Source organism: Phaethon lepturus, unplaced genomic scaffold (genome assembly GCF_000687285.1).
Source record: "Phaethon lepturus isolate BGI_N335 unplaced genomic scaffold, ASM68728v1 scaffold7719, whole genome shotgun sequence".
NCBI lineage: Eukaryota > Metazoa > Chordata > Aves > Phaethontiformes > Phaethontidae > Phaethon > Phaethon lepturus.
The window spans coordinates 22179-44381 of NW_010562699.1; the positions used below are offsets into that span (position 1 = coordinate 22179).

At 42.7% G+C, this 22203-nt stretch overlaps 1 protein-coding gene across 1 annotated transcript in view; it reads right to left on the reverse strand.

Annotated features, from left to right (window-relative positions):
- The window catches only part of FAT3 (FAT atypical cadherin 3), a gene marked incomplete at its 5' end in the record, with an annotated part of 79239 nt that overhangs the window by 9910 nt on the left and 47126 nt on the right, over positions 1-22203 (reverse strand). Inside the window, 5 exons of the mRNA XM_010294357.1 lie at positions 940-1595; positions 2654-2807; positions 12149-12617; positions 20684-20841; positions 21818-21952. Coding sequence (XP_010292659.1) covers positions 940-1595; positions 2654-2807; positions 12149-12617; positions 20684-20841; positions 21818-21952 — 1572 coding nt within the window. The remainder of the gene's footprint in view (positions 1-939; positions 1596-2653; positions 2808-12148; positions 12618-20683; positions 20842-21817; positions 21953-22203) is intronic.

Below are 22203 nucleotides of genomic sequence, written 5' to 3' on the forward strand. Positions count from 1 at the left end.
GCACAGGTGTGAGGCAGTGCCAGATTCCCCTCTCTTTTCCCCAGCTCCTATTGCCTAAAACTACAGGACTATGGAAGTTTCTGGACTGTAGAGTTTTATTTGATGGTTTTGGTTAAGGCTGTATTGCAGTGGCATTGAAGATGCTTTAAGAAACACTACTAAAAAGAGAAAATATAATTTAAAACCCCTGTATACTAAAGCAAACATCTCCCGGTCCATATGACATGTTCTGACTTGCAAGGAGAGACAACATAGGGCCGTAACTCTGTCCCAGCAAAGCGGTATTTCCTGCTATGACAGGACAGTGACGTTTGCTGCATCTCCAGCAACTTGTCCAGGAATGGAGGAGGCACTGCGTTACCAGGTGAGAAACCACCAGAGCACAAACAGGGTAAGCATGGGGCTCATGAATTCTGTGGTCACTCTGATACTGAACGCAATGAACTGGAAAGGTGATCCTTTAAGTAGTGCATGATTTTCTGCTTAATTTTATAGACAGTGGAAGTAGAGCGTATTAGTTCATTTGTCCCCACTGCAAAACAAGATTGCTTCTTGCAGGAAGTTTAACCATCCCAGGAGACAAACTGCCCAAACCTAGCAGAGTTTATATTTGAGAATTCTGCCACAAATTATTTTCTTCCAACAGAAAGATGATTGCATTGCATCACTTGAAGAACTAACGCTCAGAGCACTTACTCATATGTGCTTTCTGAACAAGTGAAATAAATGTGTTTAGTCATACTTAATGCATAGAAGTAGAGGTCTTGTACGCCTGGTTTAATTACAACCTTTCAAAATTAAACCAAATCACTTCTTGGAGAAATGTCACAATTGTAAGTGTATGAGGTTGGAGCATTAACAGTACCTGTGCCGCTGCACCCTGAAGGCAACCCTTAGCTACGGCAGGGAAGAGTGAGACTGACATGCAGTGGTACTTACTTTCCATCCCAGCATCCCATGTGCTCTTCCTGATGGAGTCGCAGTCGGAGCGACAAGGAGACACGGCGGGCAAATTTGGAGCCACGCTGCACACCACCACCCCCCGCCTGGCTGTCAGTATTCGAGGAGATTCGGGATGAAACGTCGTCATCTCCTGGTGCTCCACGCCAAGCCCATCCACTATCTTGTCCAGGTTATTCCTCGAGTCACTCTGGAAGCACGGGGTATAGGCCATTGGCCTCACAGGGACCTGCGGAGGCCCAACCTCTTGGTAGATGTTTCTGCTGTCTCCGCTGTTCCTGATGTTCTTGAACTGGATGCCGTTGCTCTTGTTGAGCAGGGCGGCAGTAGCCGGATCCTGTACAAGCGTGATGTTGTTGCGGGAATAGTTCTTCCTGAAAACTTTCTTGCGAAAAATGATGAAGAGGATGATCAACACAAATATGACAAACAGGACCACAGCTATTCCTATCAGCTCCTCCTTGCCAACGTATGAATGCCCAGCTTGTATATTGGGAACCACCACGGGGCGAAGACCACAGTATTGCCCCACATAGCCAGGGGTGCAGTTACACAGAAATGAACCAAATATGTTGACACAGGAGCCACCATTTTCACATTCTTCTCTTTCGCACTCATTGATATCTTCTTCACACCTTCAAAGAAGAAAAGGAGAGTTTGGAGTCTGAAGAACACCTAGCAAACGGCCCAGCTTGTACATGATGACTTATCTTGTCAAAGTGGTACCGTTACAGTTAACACCTTGCTGGTGCTTGGCAAATGGTCATATTATTATCATATTATTTAGTATTATTGAATTTTTTCTACAAGTATTCCACATCTTTTTAAGACGATAAAATGGAAGCATCAAAAAGGAACTAGGAGTTTAAAGCATCTCATAGGAAAAGTTTCCTTGACCCTAATGAGGCTCACAGGATGTAAGAGAAAATCTTAGCCTTTTTATATTGTTTTTGGACCATTCCATTCAATACAAAATATTAGGAAGATTCAAGGAGAAAACAGAGACAAAATACAGTAAAAAAATCAGAAAGCACTTATTTAAGAGTAGAGGAGGATATACTGAGTGTATAAAATTATTTAAGGCTGGAGATAAAATGAGCAAATATTAGAGAAGTGTGGGGGAAACAAAGAAAAGGAACCTTAAAGAGAGAGGAGAATTAGAAAGGAGAACAGGTGAATAAAAAAAGGCAGAACAAAAAGTACAAGCAGTAGACAAATTAGATGAGAAAAAAGCATGCTGATGGGCAGGTCAGTGAATTTTCTGTTCTACACCAAGTAAATGTTCAAGGCTGGGATTTCAAAAAATGAATGCAATAAATTAGGCTTTTACGTCAGGGCTAAAGTGACTAAATAATTGAACCATTTAAAAAAAAAAATATTACATAGCAGCTTCCACAGACTTTATGAGATTGCTCAAAAAGCCTTTAACACTTAGGTGTGCATATCTCAGTGAAAACTGTCTGGAGGTAACATCCTGAAATAGTAATATAGGAGGCTAAGTCCAGAAGAGCATTTCTGAATGCATGCCTCATGGATTTCTCAGCTATCCTTAGCTTATACTTGAAATAAGCACTAATTTGTGGCTTACTTTTTCTAGGTGAATTACAGCTTTTGGGTACAAAATGCCTGTTCAAAAAACCCATCATCACTGAACAGAAAAGCTCCCGTTGCCCACCTGGGGAGGGTCACTTACGTTAGTCCTGTCAGGCCGTTTTTGCAGTTGCAGATGAAAGCGTTGCCGATGGGATCGCAGGAGCCTCCGTTCCGGCAGGGATTTGGGAAGCAGGCTGTGATCTCCGACTCACAATTTCTTCCCGTAAACTGGGAGAGGCAATTGCACTGATAGCCTGGGAGGTGGGGCACACAGAGAAATAAATCAGAAGCCTACCACTGCATCTACCTACAAGCAAAGGGGATCCATTTGGCTACTTTATGCTGAGAGAATATATTGTACTGTGGGGGAAAGGGGATGTTTATACTCATTCTGGCATGTCTGTGTGATCCACAGCTTTGTATATCTGGGATGTCTGGAAAACTGGAGCTCATGTCTACAACTAGGGGCCAAAGAAATAGCTGCAGCCTAGATCATCCTGATGATCATGACTCAGGTAAGAATAAACGTCATCCATGAACAACCTTGGTCACAAGAAATACTCTAGATCAAGGAGCACCTCCCAATATTTCTGAAAAGAAAAACCGTATTTGCTGCCAGCAGCAGCCCTCACTCCTTTTGGGGTTTCAATGAAGAACAAGTACATGAGCCAAGAGCTTTTCCACATGTGCCTCTTACAAGGATGACACGGTAGGGATGTGACAGTCATAAAACACTTGATAGTGATACTTACCACTTTCATAAAGCACATCATCCAGGCATGAATTATACACTTCATAATAGCAGCTGAACTGGGCAATGCCAGCCCTAATCAGAGCTGCTTATGTGCCGTGTCTGCTATTAAGAGACTGATTAATTCCTGCCTGCAATACACCAGACATAACTCCACTCAAGTGGAGGGGGACCCTGTAGGGGATCGAAGTCCTATTTCCACGTTTCTTACCAACAGAGGAGCAACATCAGAGTAAAAACCAGTTTTTAAACCCATCAGTTCACTCTGCCAAGTGTACAAATGACAAATCTCTTTTTTTTTCCCCTCTCCTTGTGATTTCATATGGCACAGTGCCATAAATAAAAACTTTATTTAAGGTCACAAAGAAATCCAGTGAGGCAGCACATCTCTTCATGATGTGAACTGGATATTGACATCTGAGTGCTTTTTCACTCGAAAAGAACAAGGAACATGTAGGCAGTCCCTGGGATGGAAAGACTCCTAGATTAGAGATGTTCAACTAGAAAAATTTTCCTGGACATCTGTAAAAAAACGTTGGATAATTTTTTTAAAAACTACTTACACAATCCAAATGCCCCAAACAGATGTGTAGGCAAGGTTCAAGCTCCAGTTATTGGTTCACATACTTGCTGAATATAGGATATCAAGCAACTGGAACAAGGAACCTCTCTGCCATAAGTACTGCTGGAGTTAGAGCTGAAATGATTTGAGTGTTAACTTAATTCAGTATCAAAATTATTGGAGAGCAAGGTGATGTAGCTGAAATATCATCCCTCTGTGGTGAGCTTTTTAAACATATCTTTAAAAACTTTCAATAGCTATACATCTGAAAAAAAGCCACTGTTCTAGGAAACAAGGCAGGAATTTCCAGCACAGTTATGAGGAAAAGAATTTCATGGAAACAATATGGAAAAGCCCAGTGGAGACACGAGGCAAAAGCAGTTCTGCATTAAGACTCCCACATCTTTATGTCCTACCCGGTTCAATTTGCCTTGTTCAGTTACTCTAATTGAATTCTTTCATGAGGACAGGCTTTAGAGAACAAACTTGGAACCAGACTTGTTGCTGTACTCAGTCAAGAATCCAATCCTATTTAATTGAAGATAAATTCAATAATAGATACTCAAATATCACGCTGTTTCATTGTCCTGCTACACGAAGGGACTTTGGGGATTCCTAGGAAGCGTGTTTGGTCAGCAGGAGCAAGAAGGGATTATTTTTTGTTGTCTTATACGTATCTCATTCAGACAATGCAAACAACTTTCTAGACTTGTAGAGATCTGGGTCTGAAGAATTACAAAACTGTGACTGCAGCAGGCATTTTGATGCCATCTTTATGAAAGATTTATTGTTAGTTGGCAAAGGAGCTGATCTAGAAATACTGTAGGTAGAAATCACAGCATGAATAAATAAGGCTGTTTCAGTGCTTCATTTTATGACTGAACAGTGACATCTATAGTTCAAAAATTTACAGTAATGTTTTATATATTTTTTATGATCTCAGAGAGTTTAAGTGAAATGAAAATGTTCAATTCAAACACAAAACATTTTATTCATAAACAAATCTGTTGCCTTATATATCCGTAGAATAGGTATGTTCTTCTAGTTGTTATCTGGTATTTTAAACCTCCGTAACTTTAAAGTGACTTTAAAAAACAACTTTCTGTACCTAAGTAACCAGTTGCCAATCATTTGTAAGACAAAGCCTTTGAATCACATTCTTTTCACGTTTTGTGTTTGTTTCAGCTGAGTAAGTTCTGGGTTCTCACTCTGCAACATATTCTGCTACATTTATTCACTGCAGAAAAATTGAGAGATATTGATTTTTTTATTGAAAAATAAATCCCTTTACCACCAAGTATAAAACATGGATTTATTCATTATTATTATAATTGCCTATTGTTTATATTAAAGATGCGCTAACTTCAGTTAACACTTTATACTAAGAGGAGATGAAACTGAATGCTCCAGAGGGGTCAGAGTGCTACTGGGCAATGTATGAACTAGACCAAAATGAAAAATCTGCTTCTGAAAGCCTACATTTTCAACTGAATTTGATTTAATGATGATGGAACGGAATCAGGTATTAGAATACTGAAGTATTCAGCATGGACTCTAAGTCTAGGGATCAAAGTTAGAAATAAAAAGGCAATAAAACAAGATGGTATTAAATTACAGTGTTTATCACTGACTCTTCCTCCCGTTGGAAGCACTGCCAACCCTGAGCCACTGGCAAAAGACACAGAACTTTCCCACGACACACATGCTCAGAGCTGCAAAGCATTCACCCGGAGGTCCCCAACACAGCAAAGCATATGTCGAAATTCATGGAGTAGGGAAGTGAAGAGCTGCTACGAGTAGCATATATTGACTCGGCCAGCAGACCTGCCAGACCTTTTATGCTTCTCCAAACCTCTCAGCAGAGGCTGTCATTTTACCTGCTACTGCACGCTGTAGCCACGTGGCTGTGGACGAAGTGCAATCGTAAAGGAAACCCTTTTGGTCAGGAGTGCATCTTGGGTCTAACAAAGAATTTTTATTACACATTTAATTTAATATCCCAGTAGTGTATTATGCATTTCTTCCCACCTGTTCAGCACAAGAGTAATAAGCAAACTTCCCACATCTGAGGACAACAGGGCTGAAGAAAAGGCTCAGCAGGGGATGAAAAAGCCCCTTCAAGCAATCTAGAGTTTGCTCCTATTCACAATGAAAGCACTGGAAGTCTTGGCAATTCATCAACATTTAAGACCATACACTCCATCTGAGTTCCCTCCAAGAGATATGAATATTTCATTTTGCACACTGATGCTGGAAAATGTTGATCTGCATTCTCCAAGGTAGCAAATTTTGTGATGTCACCACTGTATTTTTTCAGAGGGAACAAGTAGAAAAAGAAAAAAAGCTCTGGTAAACCCATCAGCAATGCTGTTGGGATGGGACCACAGCACCCTCAGCATGTGCCGCAATAGCCTGTACCAACAGCTGACCCAAGAGCAACAACAAGCTATGACCAACAATACAGTCCTTTTAGGCTGTATCTACATTAGCAAGCCCTGCAGAGCAACGGCAGCGGGTCTGTGGGGCAAAACAATTGGAGCTGAGGACCCAGCACCCTCAGTGCACAAATTTCAGGGCTTTAGGACCACATTAGCTGCACTCCTTGTGCACGCCTTCCAGCTCAGCACCAGCCGGAAGGAAGCCTGGTCCTGCCTTCCAAGACCTCACCTCTCCACAGTGGGAACCAAAGCACAGTGAGAGGGGATGATCAGAAGATTTATGTCAAAACTGACTTGTCATCTAAAACGTTATGTAGACATAGCCCTTTCCTGCTAACACATAGTCTCGGGCTTTCTGGTTGTTCTCTCATGCTCCTCCACTAATCTGAGTCCCCTCTGTGTAGCTGAGTCTCACCTTCTCACTTTGACTCCAACAGCTTCTCTTCCTGCCTTGTTGGCATGACCCTGTCCAGAGGAAAAGGGATTTTTCAGCCCAGACCTTCCTGAAAAGCAACATGCTGTAAGCGAGGACACTGCACAGGCTTCCTGCCTCTACCTACGCTTGCTTGGCACTGAATAAGCAGAGACAGTGGCAAAAGGCAGGCACGGTGCCACCAGCAGATGGGATGTCGTTACGCAGCGAACATCTCCGTTGGTACCACTGCCAGCCTGAGCATCTGAATGTCTGTCTATCCCCAGGTTTACTTGGCTTTATTAAAGAGGATGCTCCAAACTGCTGCCAATTCTTTTTTTGAACATGTGTGTGCTCCTGTTTCTATCTATCACATGCAGGAGGAGCTGGCTCTTATCTGTTACGTGCTTTGGCTTTTGCATTTGATCTCCCCATGTAGTTTCTTTCCCTGCTGTGCAGCCAGACCTGACAAACTCGAGGGGCTGCCCTTGGCCCTGCTCACATAGCGCTTTACGGCCAGGTAACCGATGAGAAGAACTGAAGGTGAAGAGGAATTCTCCCAGCATTTGTATTTCGGTTTGTTTATAGACGTATCAGGCCACCTTCGAGAACTGTGTGTTCTTCAGCCATACATATTCCTGCCACTTCAGATTTAACTTCTCTGTCTTCAAACAGTGATCGCCTCTTGACACTAGTTGGTATAAAATGAACCTCAGACTTTGTTAACTGGTGCTTTCTAGGAAAGATTGGCAGGTATGTGCTTTGAAATTGGGAATTTAAATCCAGTTGTCTAAAAGCATAGCTATAAAAACGAGTAAAAAAACCCTGATTCCCAAAAAGCTTTTAAAAAATTAACTGATATGCATTTGGTATACTCACATTACAGCACACTGGTTTGTTTGTGTGTGAGAAAAAGCAAAATCAAGAACGTAAGACCAGGTCAGTTCGTGACTATGCTATTAATACACCCATCTTTCCCTGATGTCATTCTTACGAACTACCTAATCCTCAAAATCACCTGTGTGTTAATGTTGCCAACATGTTCTAAAACATGTACTAGAACTACCACCTAAGGGCCAGGTTCCATTTTTCCCTCCCTTTGGATTTTAACTCTGTTCATAAAAAAAAGAAAAAAGGAAAAATGAGGGGAGGGGAAAGCAATGACTTTCCATCCTCACACTGCCCACAGTCCTTGACTCAGGAGATATTTCTGCTCAAATGCTTCATGTTCAGATAAAATCGCCTACTCACATAAGCCATTTACTTCAATCAAAGCCAGATGTATGTAGGACTGATCAAATTAAAAGGAAGTAACTGTACTTATAATTGCAGGCTTTACAAGCACGAGGTTTCTCTCTGTGGTTGAAAAGCTTGGCGCAGCGTTCAGATTTGATTACAGTAAAGCTTTCTATTGCTGTGATTGCTCATGTTGTTATTCGTGTAGATAAACATACATTTACTATTGGCAGACCTGGTAACGCCACTCTATTATTAAGGTTGTGTGACATTTCCCATTTTAAGACCTCATATTCAGCAGCTTATAGCTTAACCACACTTTAAACACTGGGTTGAATTTTCTTGGGAAATTTCAGTCTAAAGACCCAAGCTGTTTCTGAAAGTCATGCTGTTTGTCAGGTTTCAAAATGCTAACAACTTTCTTTAAAAATAGCTTTACTGACCCATACTTATGGGTAGGGACTGAAAAGTCTGGAAGAATGTGGCCTATATTTCAGGGCTGTGGTTTCTCGTGTCTCCAAGAAAATTGTCCTAAAGCTGTCTTTCTGCTCGGAGCCTCCTGAGCTGTCAGAGCTGGTGAATGCTCATGCCCCTTTCCCAGCCCCTTTTTAGCACGCATGGGATCTCCCCGCAGGGTCCCTGGGCATATAGCACCCGCTCCCACAGCTTCACCGGCTGACAACGCTGTGCATACACCGCTGCCACGGGGCTTCACTCAGACCCACGGGAACACACGAGGGCAAGCAGAAGTTCATGTCGTGGTCGCTTTCTGCTGGCCCAGAAACCAGACTGTGAAAGGAGAGAGGTGCTTCTGTACTCTCAGCGACGTCTCGGAGCATCTGAGCTATCTGCGCTTTCTCCTGCAGGCGTAGGCTCCGGTTTTGTCCTCCCGTTCAGTACGCAGAAAGGTCAGACAGAAGGAGCCGGCATGGGTCACCCGGCCCTGTGCCGCCTCTCCTTTCGGGGCCACGCTCTGCCGTCAGCCCCCAGCCCCGCGCAGCCCACGCACAGCGCTGTCCCCGAGCCAGCCGCTTCGAAGCCGCTGTGGCTGTACCCATACGAACCCGAACAGCGGCGGCGTGGAGACGCTGCTAGCGCGTGCAGAGCGTCGCTTTCAGCAATTCCCGACCCGGGGCTGTAACACTGCCCTATTCCCATCACCGCAGGATGAAGTGGAAGGTAATCAAAGGCAGCTTTTTATTAACGGTAAACAGGCATTTCTGTGGAAAGGAAGATCTCGCAAGAGGAACATTATTATGGAGGTTTGTGTTTTAGATGATCAAGTTATGCAAATTATATGCAAATGAGACACGGCCCTTTTGATTTCTGGCACACAGCCAGCAACTCTTTCATGTGTTAACGTTGGGTAACCTTTACTTGACTGTTTTCTTTTAAAGTTAGCTACAAATCCGAGCTTTCTTTTTCTCTCTCTTAATTTCCCTGTAAAGCACAGTAGCGTTTTTGTAAGAAAAAGGATGTTAATAGTGTATGAAATCTGCTCTGTAAAATTCAAATTGGAAGACTTATTTACTAAAACAAATCCTCTCATTATGCCAATTACTTTCTGTTTAGGAAAAGGAACATTATTCTCCAGAAACTTTAGTAGGAGGATAATAATAGAAAATGTTAATCAAGAGATCCTGATGCTACTGAATGACCTGGGATTGGGAAAAGGACCTTTGCATGGTATATTTTTGAATGCTTCCCCCCACCAACAAAGAAAAAACCTGCCATTTTCTTTCTTAAGATAAAAAATGAAGACGTAATACTTTTTTTTTCTATTTTAAATGAAAGTCAGCTGCTAACATCTATGTCAGTGAATACAAGGCTGATGATTCTTAAATGCGTGCTGCAATTCGTGGCTCCGCAAGCAGTATTTGCAATGCTGCTGCACTCTCTGCTCTACGGAATTTAATTACGTGGCCTTTTTGCATATGGAGGACACTAACAACAGAACCGCTTTGCCTGGTGGAAACAAAAATGCCCATACCTTCTCCTTGTGGGCTGGGCTGTAGAACCACCGACGTACAGTCAGGGCCCATTGCGCTGGAATGATGGCTTTATAACAATCCTTTATTTACATACACTGCTGAGGCAGTAAGAACAGCAAACAGATTTTTTAACGGCAGGCAGCCGAAACATCCCCGCAGGGCACGTGCCCCCTCGCCGAGGCAGGAACACAGGCAAGTTAAATCAGTTCTGTGACTGCTTTCCAGCAGCGAATTACGTTGACATGAAAATGGTGTGTGCCATTCCGCTAATAAAATGGGTCCAAGCTTCAGCGCTGCCTGCTTCTCCCCCACCCCACGTCTCCCCTCGGTTTCAATTGGCATGCACATGGTGCTGGGAAGAAAAGAATTACTGTGAAGTGTTTTGTTAGAAAGGTTTCAATTTACTCATCATGAGATTGCTGAGCAATACTGTAAATAGACTCAAATAAAATCAATAGAAGGAGCAGCTCTCATGCTTCCTAGGATGCTAGCTTGGTGAAAGGTTAACCTCATTTATTAAGTGTAGTGTCTGAATCAAAGCCATGTTATGTCCATGTACATATTACAGCCATATTTCCTAGGGATTTAAATAAACTTGCTTAGCAATTTTTTCAGTGCCTGCACCATCCGTCTGCCTTAGAATGATTTTCTTTTGCCCTTGTTGTGTAGCACTCCTTTTCTTTCCTTCCCTTGGTAAATAAAGACATTTAACCACACAGACAAGCAGCAAAATGTGTCCTTGTGCTGCACATCACATCCTGGCTTGCCGGTCCTGCACTTCATTCCTCCCAACTGTCCTCCCATCTCCTTCCACCGACAGCAAAACCATTTTAGCATCCCTGATGCACCCTTTGACCTGGCATGGGAGAAGCAGTGGCTGAATCAAAGCTAAGGATCCAGAGAAGATGCTAGCTCAGATATGTCAGCATCAGAAAATTCACATTGTCAGGGCTTACTCTCTATAAGGGCAGGGTTATCCAAATGAGAAACTTCCGACTGTCAGTTTTGCTCAGATCTCACCAGAGTTCAGCCTTGAAAACTAAACTGTTCTAAAGTTTAGGAGGTTTCTAAAGTTTAGAAAAATCTACTTGGGGGAGGGTGATCAGGAAGGAAGTATGAGAACAAGGCTTAAAACAATGAAAACCAGAAATAATAATTATGGGTGCAAGGGAACTGCATGAACACATTAAAGCAGAAAGCCCTGGGACCGTAGTTAAATGCTCCATAAAAAAAGAGTTTAGTGGGAACTTCCCTAGGGAACCATAACCAAACCCACTGTCAATAAGTGGATGGAAAGCTCTGAACTTGCAGAAGACCTCTCTGTTGAGCATCCTCCTTTTCAGAGGAAGTTTTAGTCTGCCAGAAAAGGTGAGCAGTGCTGCCTGCTAATACAATATGGGGAGCTGGAAGGGAAACCTGTACACTGCAGAGACAGAATAGCCCTGAAGGAAAGGTCCTACATGTATGCCGTTTGCCTTTTTCCTGTTAAGATGGTGACTATTCTTACGGTCTATTAAGTTGTGCACTACACTACTGGGTAGTAAGTCACTGGCACCAAATCACACAAGCCACCATATAACCACTGGATAGGAAACTCCAGCATGAGCACAGTTTAAATCAATCCCCTATAAACTTTGGATAATATTACTTAGACCTTGAAGCATCCAGGCCTCCAAGGAAGCTGTAAAATACATTTCTGGGGGGGTTTATAATGGGGTGGACTCTGGACTCGGTATTTTCCATGCAGACATGTAATCAAATTACTCACAAAAGGACCAAGGTGTTTGTGGACAGCTCAGTAATTATCTGTGACAGCTTCAGAAACAGAGAAAGGCAGCAGTGCCATTGCATCTGTGATGGACGTTTGAAATCACCATCTTTGTGTACAGCCTTCGATGCTGTAAATGGATCCTGAAAAATCCAACTGAGCATTACAGTAATTGTAATTCTATTGGTTTCTATAGAAATAGGATTATCCTAAGAGCCAATAAATCAATTTCCTCCTGGAACACTAATGCAATGAGAAGGGGCACCATTTCACCGTTATTTATAAAGCAAACAGCTTTCACACAATTTGCAATACCTATCGGAGTTTTATAGAGTTCACCAGATTTTTCAAGCACGTTGCTGCATAGAACCATCTCTGGCAATAAATTGTAGAGGAAAATAGGGGGAGGAACCCATCAAGTAATGCAAAATATTTACCACCAGATGGCACGCTGGTACAGGTGCCGCCGTTCTGGCAGGGATGCCTCTCGCAGGCATCGGGGTAGAGGACGCAGCCAAGCTTTAATTCGGTCAGGCCAACCACTTCTGCAAAGCTGCTGCGCTTGTTTTGGAGTGGCAGCTCGTTGTTGTTTAGGACAACTGAATCCAGGCAGCCCTGAAACCCGCTCAAGACCTGCGTTGTTCTCTTGTCAGTCAGGCTGCGGACATTATCCACTTGGACCTGGGCGCCGAAGTAGACGGAGCTATCGGTGCTGAGAGTCTGGAAATAGAGGGGGGCTTTGCGGCGCTCCACGTAGCTGTCGTCCAGGGACAAGCTTGTGAAATTGCGATTCAGCTCCAGGAAGACCGAATGCCAGCTTCCATCATTAACAGCCCTGCCAGAAATCCCCAGGATTCCGGGGCCACTTCCGCAGTCCAACTGGAACCACAGTTTGCCATCGACAATCTGCGGGAGGAAAACAGAAATCAAAGCGCTTCAGGCACTCAGCCATCTCTTAATACGCTCTCATGGAGAACCTGGAAGCACAGAGGACTTCTAGACAGTGTCTACACAGTGTTAAAGCTGCTCTCCTACATGACACTAAAACAGCAAAAAGCTGTGCCTTTATCATCAGCAAAAAACATAAGGTGATAAATATCAGCTGTCCTGGTTTCAGCTGGGATAGAGTTTATTTTCTTCCTAGTAGTTGGTGTAGTGCTGTGTTCTGGATTTAGGATGAGAATAATGTTGGTAACACGCTGATGGTTTAGTTGTTGCTGAGCAGTGCTTACACTGAGTCAAGGGCTTTTCAGCTTCTCATGCTGCCCTGCCAGCGAGGCTGGGGGTGCACAAGAAGCTGGGAGGGGGCACAGCCAGGACAGCTGACCCAAACCAGCCAAGGGGAAATTCCCTACAATATGTCGTCATGCTCAGTATATAAACTAGGGGGAAAGCTGGCTGCGGCTTGCTGCTCAGGAACTGGCTGGGCATCAGTTGGCGGTGATGAGCAATTGCATTGTGCACCACTTATTTTGCATATTATTATTGTTGTTGTTGTTGTTGTTATTATTATTATTATTATTTTCCCTTCCTTTTCTGTCCTATTACACTGTCTTTATCTCAACCCATGAATTTTACTTTTTTTTTCCCCCTACTTCTCTCCCGCATCCCGCTGGGGTGGGTGGGGAGCGAGCGAATGGCTGTGTGGTGGTTAGCTGCCTGCTGGGTTAAACCACAACACAGCCTACTTAAAATCTACCCAAAGCCAGTCACTGCAGACACACTGAAAATATAGAAAAAATACAGATACAGAACACAGGCGAGGCCTGGGAAAACAGTATGGCTCACTGAACAGGCACAGACCCATGCTGTGCTCTTGGCTCTGCTGCTAAGCAGTCGTGTCTCCCTGAGCAAGCCCCGCCATCCACCCGTGCACTGCGATTCTGTTACCAGTGGCTGATGCTACCAAAAGGGCGGTCAGGGCAAGTGACCACCTCTGAATATTTGAGAGAGGCTGGTGGCAAAGTCAATGGCCACTGCTTTCAGCTGGGGATGTTAGGTGCTCTGCTCATGCGCACATCCTGTGCTTCTATGTCCTTTTGGAGCACCTCAGTGAGGCGCGCATTTGTCCCTAAGCGTCCTAAGTTCAGTTTCTTGAAGTACAACAGTAGCATTCTGGTTGACCAGAAGTCAGTTATTTTCCAAGGATTCTATACTACCTGCTCTGTGGATACCTCACAGATGACATAAGATGGCTCCTACTTTTCTTTCTTTCCTGATATTTATGCTGAGTTCATGGCTTTAGAGGGATTGTTAGGATTCTTCAGGCTCCTTCTTGTCCCTCACCCATCTGAAGTCCTCAGAAAGGGAAAAATCTGTGCTAGCCTGCTGGGGCAGGCAAAGTGCAGAGTGAGGTATGAAGCGCTGCTTTCCTGATTAGCAGTTTACCCAAAGATTTTAGGTTTCTCTAACAGATGGCAGGTAAGTTTAAAATGGCTGACAAGGCTGGAAATAATTTCTTATGACACATTAATTGGATTGAAGCTCTCCAAAAGCTCTTGCAATTATTTTACCTTTATGACACGCTCTAGGAAGTATTTATTTCTGCAAACCCCATCTCAAGACAGTTCTGTCCCATTATTTATCCCCCTGAAAAGTTCAGGCACTGTGTCTCTTTTCCTCCTTCCCTGCAGCACACGTTGTACTCTCACTGGTTTGTCTGTAACACAACCCTACTGCTCTCCTCTACCAGAGCAGAGTTGACATAGCTGCCAATGCAAGAACCCCCCCGAGCTTCGGTGCCCTGCTAAACTGCCATGGCTAATGCAGATGTCATGCTGCATTGTCTCCATCTGTCTTTGGCCATTTTACTGCCACTTCTGGCATGAGAACTCATTTAAAACTGGGTTAGCTAGAGACATCCCATGGCATGTGTCTGGACTGGTACTCAAACTCTTCTCTGCCAGGCTCTCTGATGTGGCTTGAAGGTAAATGGGATACTGTTAATCTACAGGAGCAGACTGTGCTGGTGGGTCATTATCAGCATTTTACTGTCCTTGGAGGTTCACAAAACTACCTGGAGAAAAGCTGAGGGTAAAATCTTGACTTCTGATGATCTCTCGACTTCCTTCTCCTTTCCAGTCCTCAGACTCTTGACCAGCTAACTGGGCTGTGACCTCAAGCCAAGTCACACTGGGTAGTTGGTGTGTAAACCACATCACTCCACCACTCTGCAATTGCTTGGATGGGGTGGACACAGATATGCTAGAGCACATGACAAGCTCCTTATAAATGCCAGCTACCTACTTACTCTGCGTGGCATGAGAGGTGTAGAGGGATACACATGCAGAAAGAGCCAGAAGGGCAAGAATTAGCCCCTGCTATGGGCATCTTGCTATTTTGAAGTCCTTGAGCTGTAGGATGTAATGAAACTGAGAAGAAGTGAGATCTATGATTGCAATACAACATGCTTGCGGGGTGGGTATTGCTTGGTACTCCTACAGCTCAATCAAAAAAGGCTAAAAGGATGTATAGAAAAATATGTCTGGGTTGTTTTTAATTAAAAAATATTTTCTTACTGGACTCAAACTCAGCTGCAAACTATTTCTGTAGATTGCAATTGGGCCTATTAAGGCATCTGCTCAGGAGGAACGTTTTTAATTAAAAAATATTTTCTTACAGGACTCAAACTCAGCTGCAACCTATTTCTGTAGATTGCAGTTGGGCCTATTAAGGCATCTGCTCAGGAGGAATCTCAGTAAACAAGATGTCCTGATAAACTGAGTTGGTTTCTCTCCAGAGATGAAGCAATAGTTTCTTTTCTCCCTATGCAACAAAATAGTCTACAAACCTTGAAGGTACTGCTCAGAAAGTGTGGTCTGGCTCAACAGGAATACAAATCAAAGAGAAAAATACATGTCCATGTGTTACACTTTGAAAAACAGCCATCATCGGATAAACAGTTAACTTGCTTCTTATTCAAAAGGCTTTTTCCTATTGAAACTGTTCTACTGATTGTGTATAATGTACATATACCTCCCCTAAGACTACTTATACCCTGAAGGACCTACTGCCTGCATGTCTATTACCCTTACTCACAGAACATGCTTTTCCAATTATCTTTATAAATACACCACCACATGTGAGCACCTGGGATAAATATTACACCATTTGTATACGGGAAACAATGATCTAAAAGATTTGCCATTAAAGTATGTTTTATATATCCTTCTCATCCGCTTTTATTTCTTTTTACCAGCAGATGATCTGACATACACTGTAAATATATATTGTCTGAAAGGCTATGTTTTCTTCCTTCTATTAAGCGCCAGTAACCTCTACCTCAGGCTAGAGTGAAAGATGGAAAGGATGGTCTGACGCTTAAAGTACTGGCCTAAGATATGATAGATATGCATGGGAATCCACACTCTGCAACACTCTTCCTCTGGGATCTCAAGCAAGTCATTAGTTTCAGGTCTCCATCAGTAAAAGAGGGATAACGTAATTTCCCTACCTCACACCAGTGCTTTACGGGTACATACATTAAAGACTGTGACATGCCTGGATACCCCTAGCAATGGGACCATAAAAATACTTTCATTAATCAGATGGTCGCAGGCCTTGCTGTAGCAGGGCAGGGAGGAAATATTTGTCCCCTGCTGGCCTCATGCCTCTAGAAGGAGAAGGAAGAGGAGGAACAGCCTGCAAGGAGCGGGGGCTGCAAAGGGCTCCTGTCCTGCCTATTTAGCAGCTAGGCTGTCTGGGCAGGGAGGAGAAGGGTCCTCCACTCAACAGGGCAAAACGATGTCTCCGCTCCTAAGCATGGAGAATTCAACCACAGATCTTTGATTCAGCAATTAATCCCTGGTGTTCCTGTGATTCTCCATAACTGCCTGTGATGTCAGGGACGCTGTTCCATCCTCAGAGGGGACTCTTTGGTACCAAGAAAAGCTGAACTTCAAGTTAACTTCTTACTAACTGAGGTACATCCAAGCAAGTAGTATGGAAATCCAAGGAATGGCCAATGCTGTTGTCCGGGCTCAGTTATCCAGACAACAACCTCAGGGGGATGACTGCTCTGGTTGAAGGCTGGCAGCATCAGACTCTCGGTTCAGGACTGAAGGTGTGACAGTGCTTTTTTCTTCATCTATGCGATGTAACACAGCAGAGAGCTTGAGTTACTCCATCTCACAGCAGAGAGATGCAAACTCTGCAACCACTCACTAATGCAGCCTACGACACCAGCAGAGACCCTCTGCACCACGATCAGAGCAGAGAGACACTGCTTCATCCTAGTTGGGAAGACAACTCCCACCAAGCTTCCACCTCTCAGAGGTTTCTGGGCTTAGTTACAGTATCTCTCATTATAGCTATTATGACAGTGAGGTTAATGCATATTTAATCACGTATGCTCTTACAGACACAAAATTTCTCACCTGTAGAGAAGCACATAGAACAGAGAAGGCTCCAAAAGCTGATGCAATCTGTTACATTTCAACAGTTCCATTCAGTGAACAAAATGGAGCCAAACACATAGGGTAAATTATATTAGAATATTAGCCTGGCTAAGATGTTTGGCTAAAATCCCTATTTGTGTACCAACAACAAAGGTAATAAAATGATCAAATGGTTCTTTTGAGACCACCTTAGGCTCACACAGTCCATCTGCAGTCACACACCATGGATACAGCATGCTGCCTACTAATCTATCTGGGGAAATATTTCGTTAGCCGAATTGCATTTCAAGTTCGTTTGTGTAAAATGGTATATTTAATTAAAATATTACTCATTTCAACTCCAGCCATAACTGGGATCATATCCAAGCTTCAGTCTTATCCAACATAAGCCATGCAGCAGTAATGCATTGAAATGTGTAATATACACTTAACTAAACCAGGCAAAGTTTTACATTAACTGCCTGGACAGAAGGACGTATGCTTGCCTTTTACTATTTAACAGCTGTATTTCTGGCATGACAGGAAAATTTTTCTTTACTTATTGCTAATCCTTTAAATTTCACAACACAAGCTGAATCTCCATTATATTCCTTGGAAAAAAAAAAAAGTTACTGAATTCTCTTCTGCAATGGCCTTGTAATGCTTTACATTGAGAAATCTTACTTTTCCCTGATAGATGTTACATGGGAAAAAGGAAATGGTGATACCATTTTTGGTACACATAAACTTTTCAAAGGAAAGAAAAAAAGGCCATCGACCTGCATCTCATTTTGCTCCAATTGTCTTAAAAGCAAAAGCACATAACGAAAAAAATGGCCAACCTCTCAAAATCGATGGATGAGTTGCTTTATTTGAAACAGCTGAATAAATAGCACCGTTATTATATTGTATCAACACAGTGTAGCTGGTAGGCTTTCAGCAAAGTAGTAGACAAGCAGTTTGCTCTACGGAATTGATTAGTCATCCAAGAAGGACACCATGTTATGGTTATGAAATATTTCCATCCCTGGAGTTATCACAAATGTATGAGCTCCCAAAATTAAGCTGGTCATTTAAACACTGAAAACCATATTGCAGCATTAATTTTTAAATAGACTGCAATGGGGGAGACTTGCTTCAAAAAAAATCAATGCCACTATATGCCCCAACAGTGGTGTTTTCTGCCCGTTCTCCCGTGGGCTCACACTATGTGGTGGGTCTAAATTTCTTCCACCTCTGCCTTTGTTTGGAGCTCAGTGATGTTGCTGGGCCCTCTGGTGCTAATCCGGCAGACACTTAAGTACATGCTTAAAATTAAGGTGAGTAGTTCCAATTGCCTTCAAATACAGGAAGTTAAGCAAGTGATTAAGTGCTTTGCTGGAGTGATGCCAGAGTGTTCAAAAGAGCACAAGATCCCATCCTTTATCCTCTATTTGGAAAGCTTCTCCTCGTGTTTAATTTAATTGAAAGCAATGATCAAATGATAACAACTTCACATTTATAGACCTCTAATTAATCTACTTAATGGCCTCATTTCTGAGCGCTTCCCTATCTCACAACATACATACCTGGTTAAAAAAAAAAACCAAACAAAAAACCCCCAAACTTAAAAGGCCTTACCTCTGGTTTATAAATGAAAAAACATATGCTTAGAAAGTCTAAGGGTAACTTGTTTGAAAGCATCTCAGTTAGGGATTCTCGAAGTGCAGGTCATGAGGCAGCTGCCATCCCAGAAGAGACCTGCTATGGCTACATCCCTTGAGCATAATACCATTCATCTGCCTTAGAGCACTTTTGTGAGAGCTTAGTCTGATGTTCCTCTGCTAAATGAGCTTCACAAACAGAACTCTAGCAACTCCTAATCTTTTAAGTCATGCCATTTCTTCAAAAAACATGTTGAATGTAATGCTCTACTTTTCTTTAAGCCCTGTGCTTCTAGAAGCCAAGGGCCAGACCTGGGAAAAGGACATACCCGCTAAGTACTGCATGAGATGGGTTCAGAGCTGGAAATCCTTTCTTAGAGATAGGAAGCAAAAAAGAGTATGACCTGGAAGTTGGCCACTGAGATTGGAGCATAGTAGCCACAGCTCTTGTCACTATTCCTTCAAGTGTTATTTTTTCCACCCAGTATCTTTCAAAGCAAAATAGGTGATTGTTTGAAGTGGTGACTGAAAACACGTAATTCCTACCCCACAACTAAAACCTCATCCCTGGTGACTGCAATGAGGGGCTCTCGTATTTAATTTTTTGTAATAGCATGAATTTTCCTCTTTTGGCAGCAAAATTTCCCAGCTTCAACTGTAGATTTCCACTCAGTTGCCCATGACCTGATCTGCTGATAGTTTTATACACTAAACTCTAACAAAAGAAATTCTCTTACCATTCTAACTCCATTTCAGTCTGTCTCCGTATCACCTCCTGTTGTTTTCAAGTGGCACCTTTCACCAGGGCCATTTGTGTTTTTTTAAAAGCATTTTTCAAAACTACAAAATTGCAAACATTCCCTACTGATATATGCTAAGATCAACCATGATGAAGACTTCAAAGAGGGTCTTCAAGCCTGCAGTTTTGTTTTGCTTTTTTGAACAAAAAAATATACTGAAAAGTTCAAACTGTGCATTTCTACATGTCTCAAAGCAGAGCTTAATTGTCTTGCTCGAATCTGAACAGCGCTGAGTCGCCAGTGAATGACAGATAGTACTTCTGCTCATGAAATATTTCATTCTAACGACTATAAAATTATTTGTTGCCCATTAATAACTCATCTAGTGATTTTAACATTACCCAAGCATTCAGCCAAAAGAACTGTAAAGATTGCAAATACAGACACAAAAGGCTCTGTGCCATTTCTCCCACTGCTGAATTACAGGACATGGCCAAGTTACAAAAGTCAATGTCTTCATTTTGTACCTTAGAGGCTCTAGCAGAAACACTACACATACAGGCTCTTGGATGAGCCTAGCACTCCCTTTCCATCCAGCAGATATTTGCCATTCCACAGAAAAGCAACAAAGAACAAAAATGCATGGAGAGCTTATCAATTAAATATTGATTGGATATCAATCTCCAGCTACCCCATGCCTCTCTTGACAACTAATCTTAATTCACAGAGTGCAGAAATCTTCACATTCAGTAGGAGACACGTTCTAAGCAGTTGGTTTCTGGAATTAACTTGACAGCAGTGAGGGCATATCCTCTAACCACAGGCACGGACACAGGGGAAGAAAAGCTATTTTGGCATGCATTGTTTTGACTATATGGTCATCTAAATGGACAAATCTTACATCTCATGCAGACTGACTCCTGCATGCAGGCACACATAATGTTCTTATAATGAACAGCACCCAGCGGAGCATTTTCCAAGTAAAGTACCACTAATAAGCTGCTTTTTTGATTGTTGCTGTTGCTGCCATTGTTGAAATTGCTGTTTTTCCCTGTTAACATGAAATAGATCAGACTCCAGCTGATCAAAAATCAAATTGATTTGATCTTCTCAATCTCCAGCTGAAATGAGAACATCATTCCCTAAATCAAGAGCCAACAGAAAACATATAATCAAGAAAAACAACTGCGTAAAAGATAAGTGATTTTAATTACCTTCAGAATTATACAGGGATTTGCTCTGGTGTACATTATAATCCCATTGCTTTGCAGGGTTCGCAGACGGAGAGCCAACTTGAATTCCTCTTTCTTGCTATTTTCAGAAACTCGGTATTTAATGTAGCTATTCCCAGCAAAGCTAAGGGAAGTGTGGCCTGAAATAACCATTTTGAAAAGACACATGTTCTTTTAGTGACACATAAAATAATCCCTCAACTGTCAAGTTAATTAAAGAATTTATAGAGCTAATGAGAACGTCTTGGAATAAATAAATAAAACCTAACTTTGATGGGAAAAAAAGCTGGCACCTCCTACAAAAACATATTGTATTTTTTTAAAAATTATTTTTCAGGGAATGGAGGAACGTTCTATTTCTCCACATTTATAAAAAAGAGAGGTTTCTGCAAGTATGCCGCATTTTTAAGGTTATACACCCCCTTGGCACCTATGTCGCCTCACTGATAACAGAGGGAGTCAGAGATGACCATGCCTGTGCATCAGGCAGTTGAGTCATGGGTATAAAGTTAGCTGTGGGCAGATGCCAGCCAAACCCTTGCAATGAGTTCTCTGCAACCACTGCCCAAGACCACAGTGATACAACTCAGTATCTGCTGTTTTCATCAGGGAAATAGCACATGTCCTCTGTCATGCAGCCCTAGATTCACTGAAGTCAACAGAAAGCTCCACTTCACTGTCTTTCTGCCTGGCTCTTCGTATCCCAGGGAACAACACAGCTGCAGAGAACTAAAAAATGTCCTGAAACTTTCTTCTTGGGGTGGTGCGGTGTTTTCATTAAACACTGGAATTTTGGTAATCTATAGCGTGAGCGCAGGAGTTAATTACAGAGCTTTGCCCATGGCAGAAAAACATCTGGCGTAACAGTCTTGTTTTCTCAGCAGCCTGTTTTACTGATCTGGGATTCAATCAAGTCAGTAGGAATTTCCCAATGTAAACTGGATCATGGTCTTCATACAGCCCCATAGCCAAATATTTTACAGGGCTTATAAACAGATAAGCCAAGTGCCAGTGTTGAGATGGGTTAAGCAGCATGTTTTCTGTTGACTTCAGTGGCACCTCCACCACAGAATGAGAATGGCAGCGCCAAACCGCCTTTACCGCTGTGACATGCACCTGAGCATTCGCCAAGCTTTCCCGGTGGGCACTGGCAGATGAATGGTCTCCGGTTAGCTTCATAGCCCACACACTGCATGTCCCCTGGGCACGGCTTCTCCAGGCAGGGGTCGTTAGACCCTGGGCAGAGTCCTCCTGCAGTAAGTTAAAATACCGTCAGGGATACACAGTGTAAAGCATGATCTTCAGCAATATGAGAGTAATGAAAGACAATTATTGATCTCACACTTCAGTATAAGCAAAGAATGGCTTAATAATAGTAACAAAAAACCCCCAACACCTTCACGGAAGAAACGTCCTTTGGACAAATACACAGCAAAACCATTATGGTTCTTCTTCAAAGGCCACCCTAAACTCCACGGCAACATATTATAAAAAACAACTAT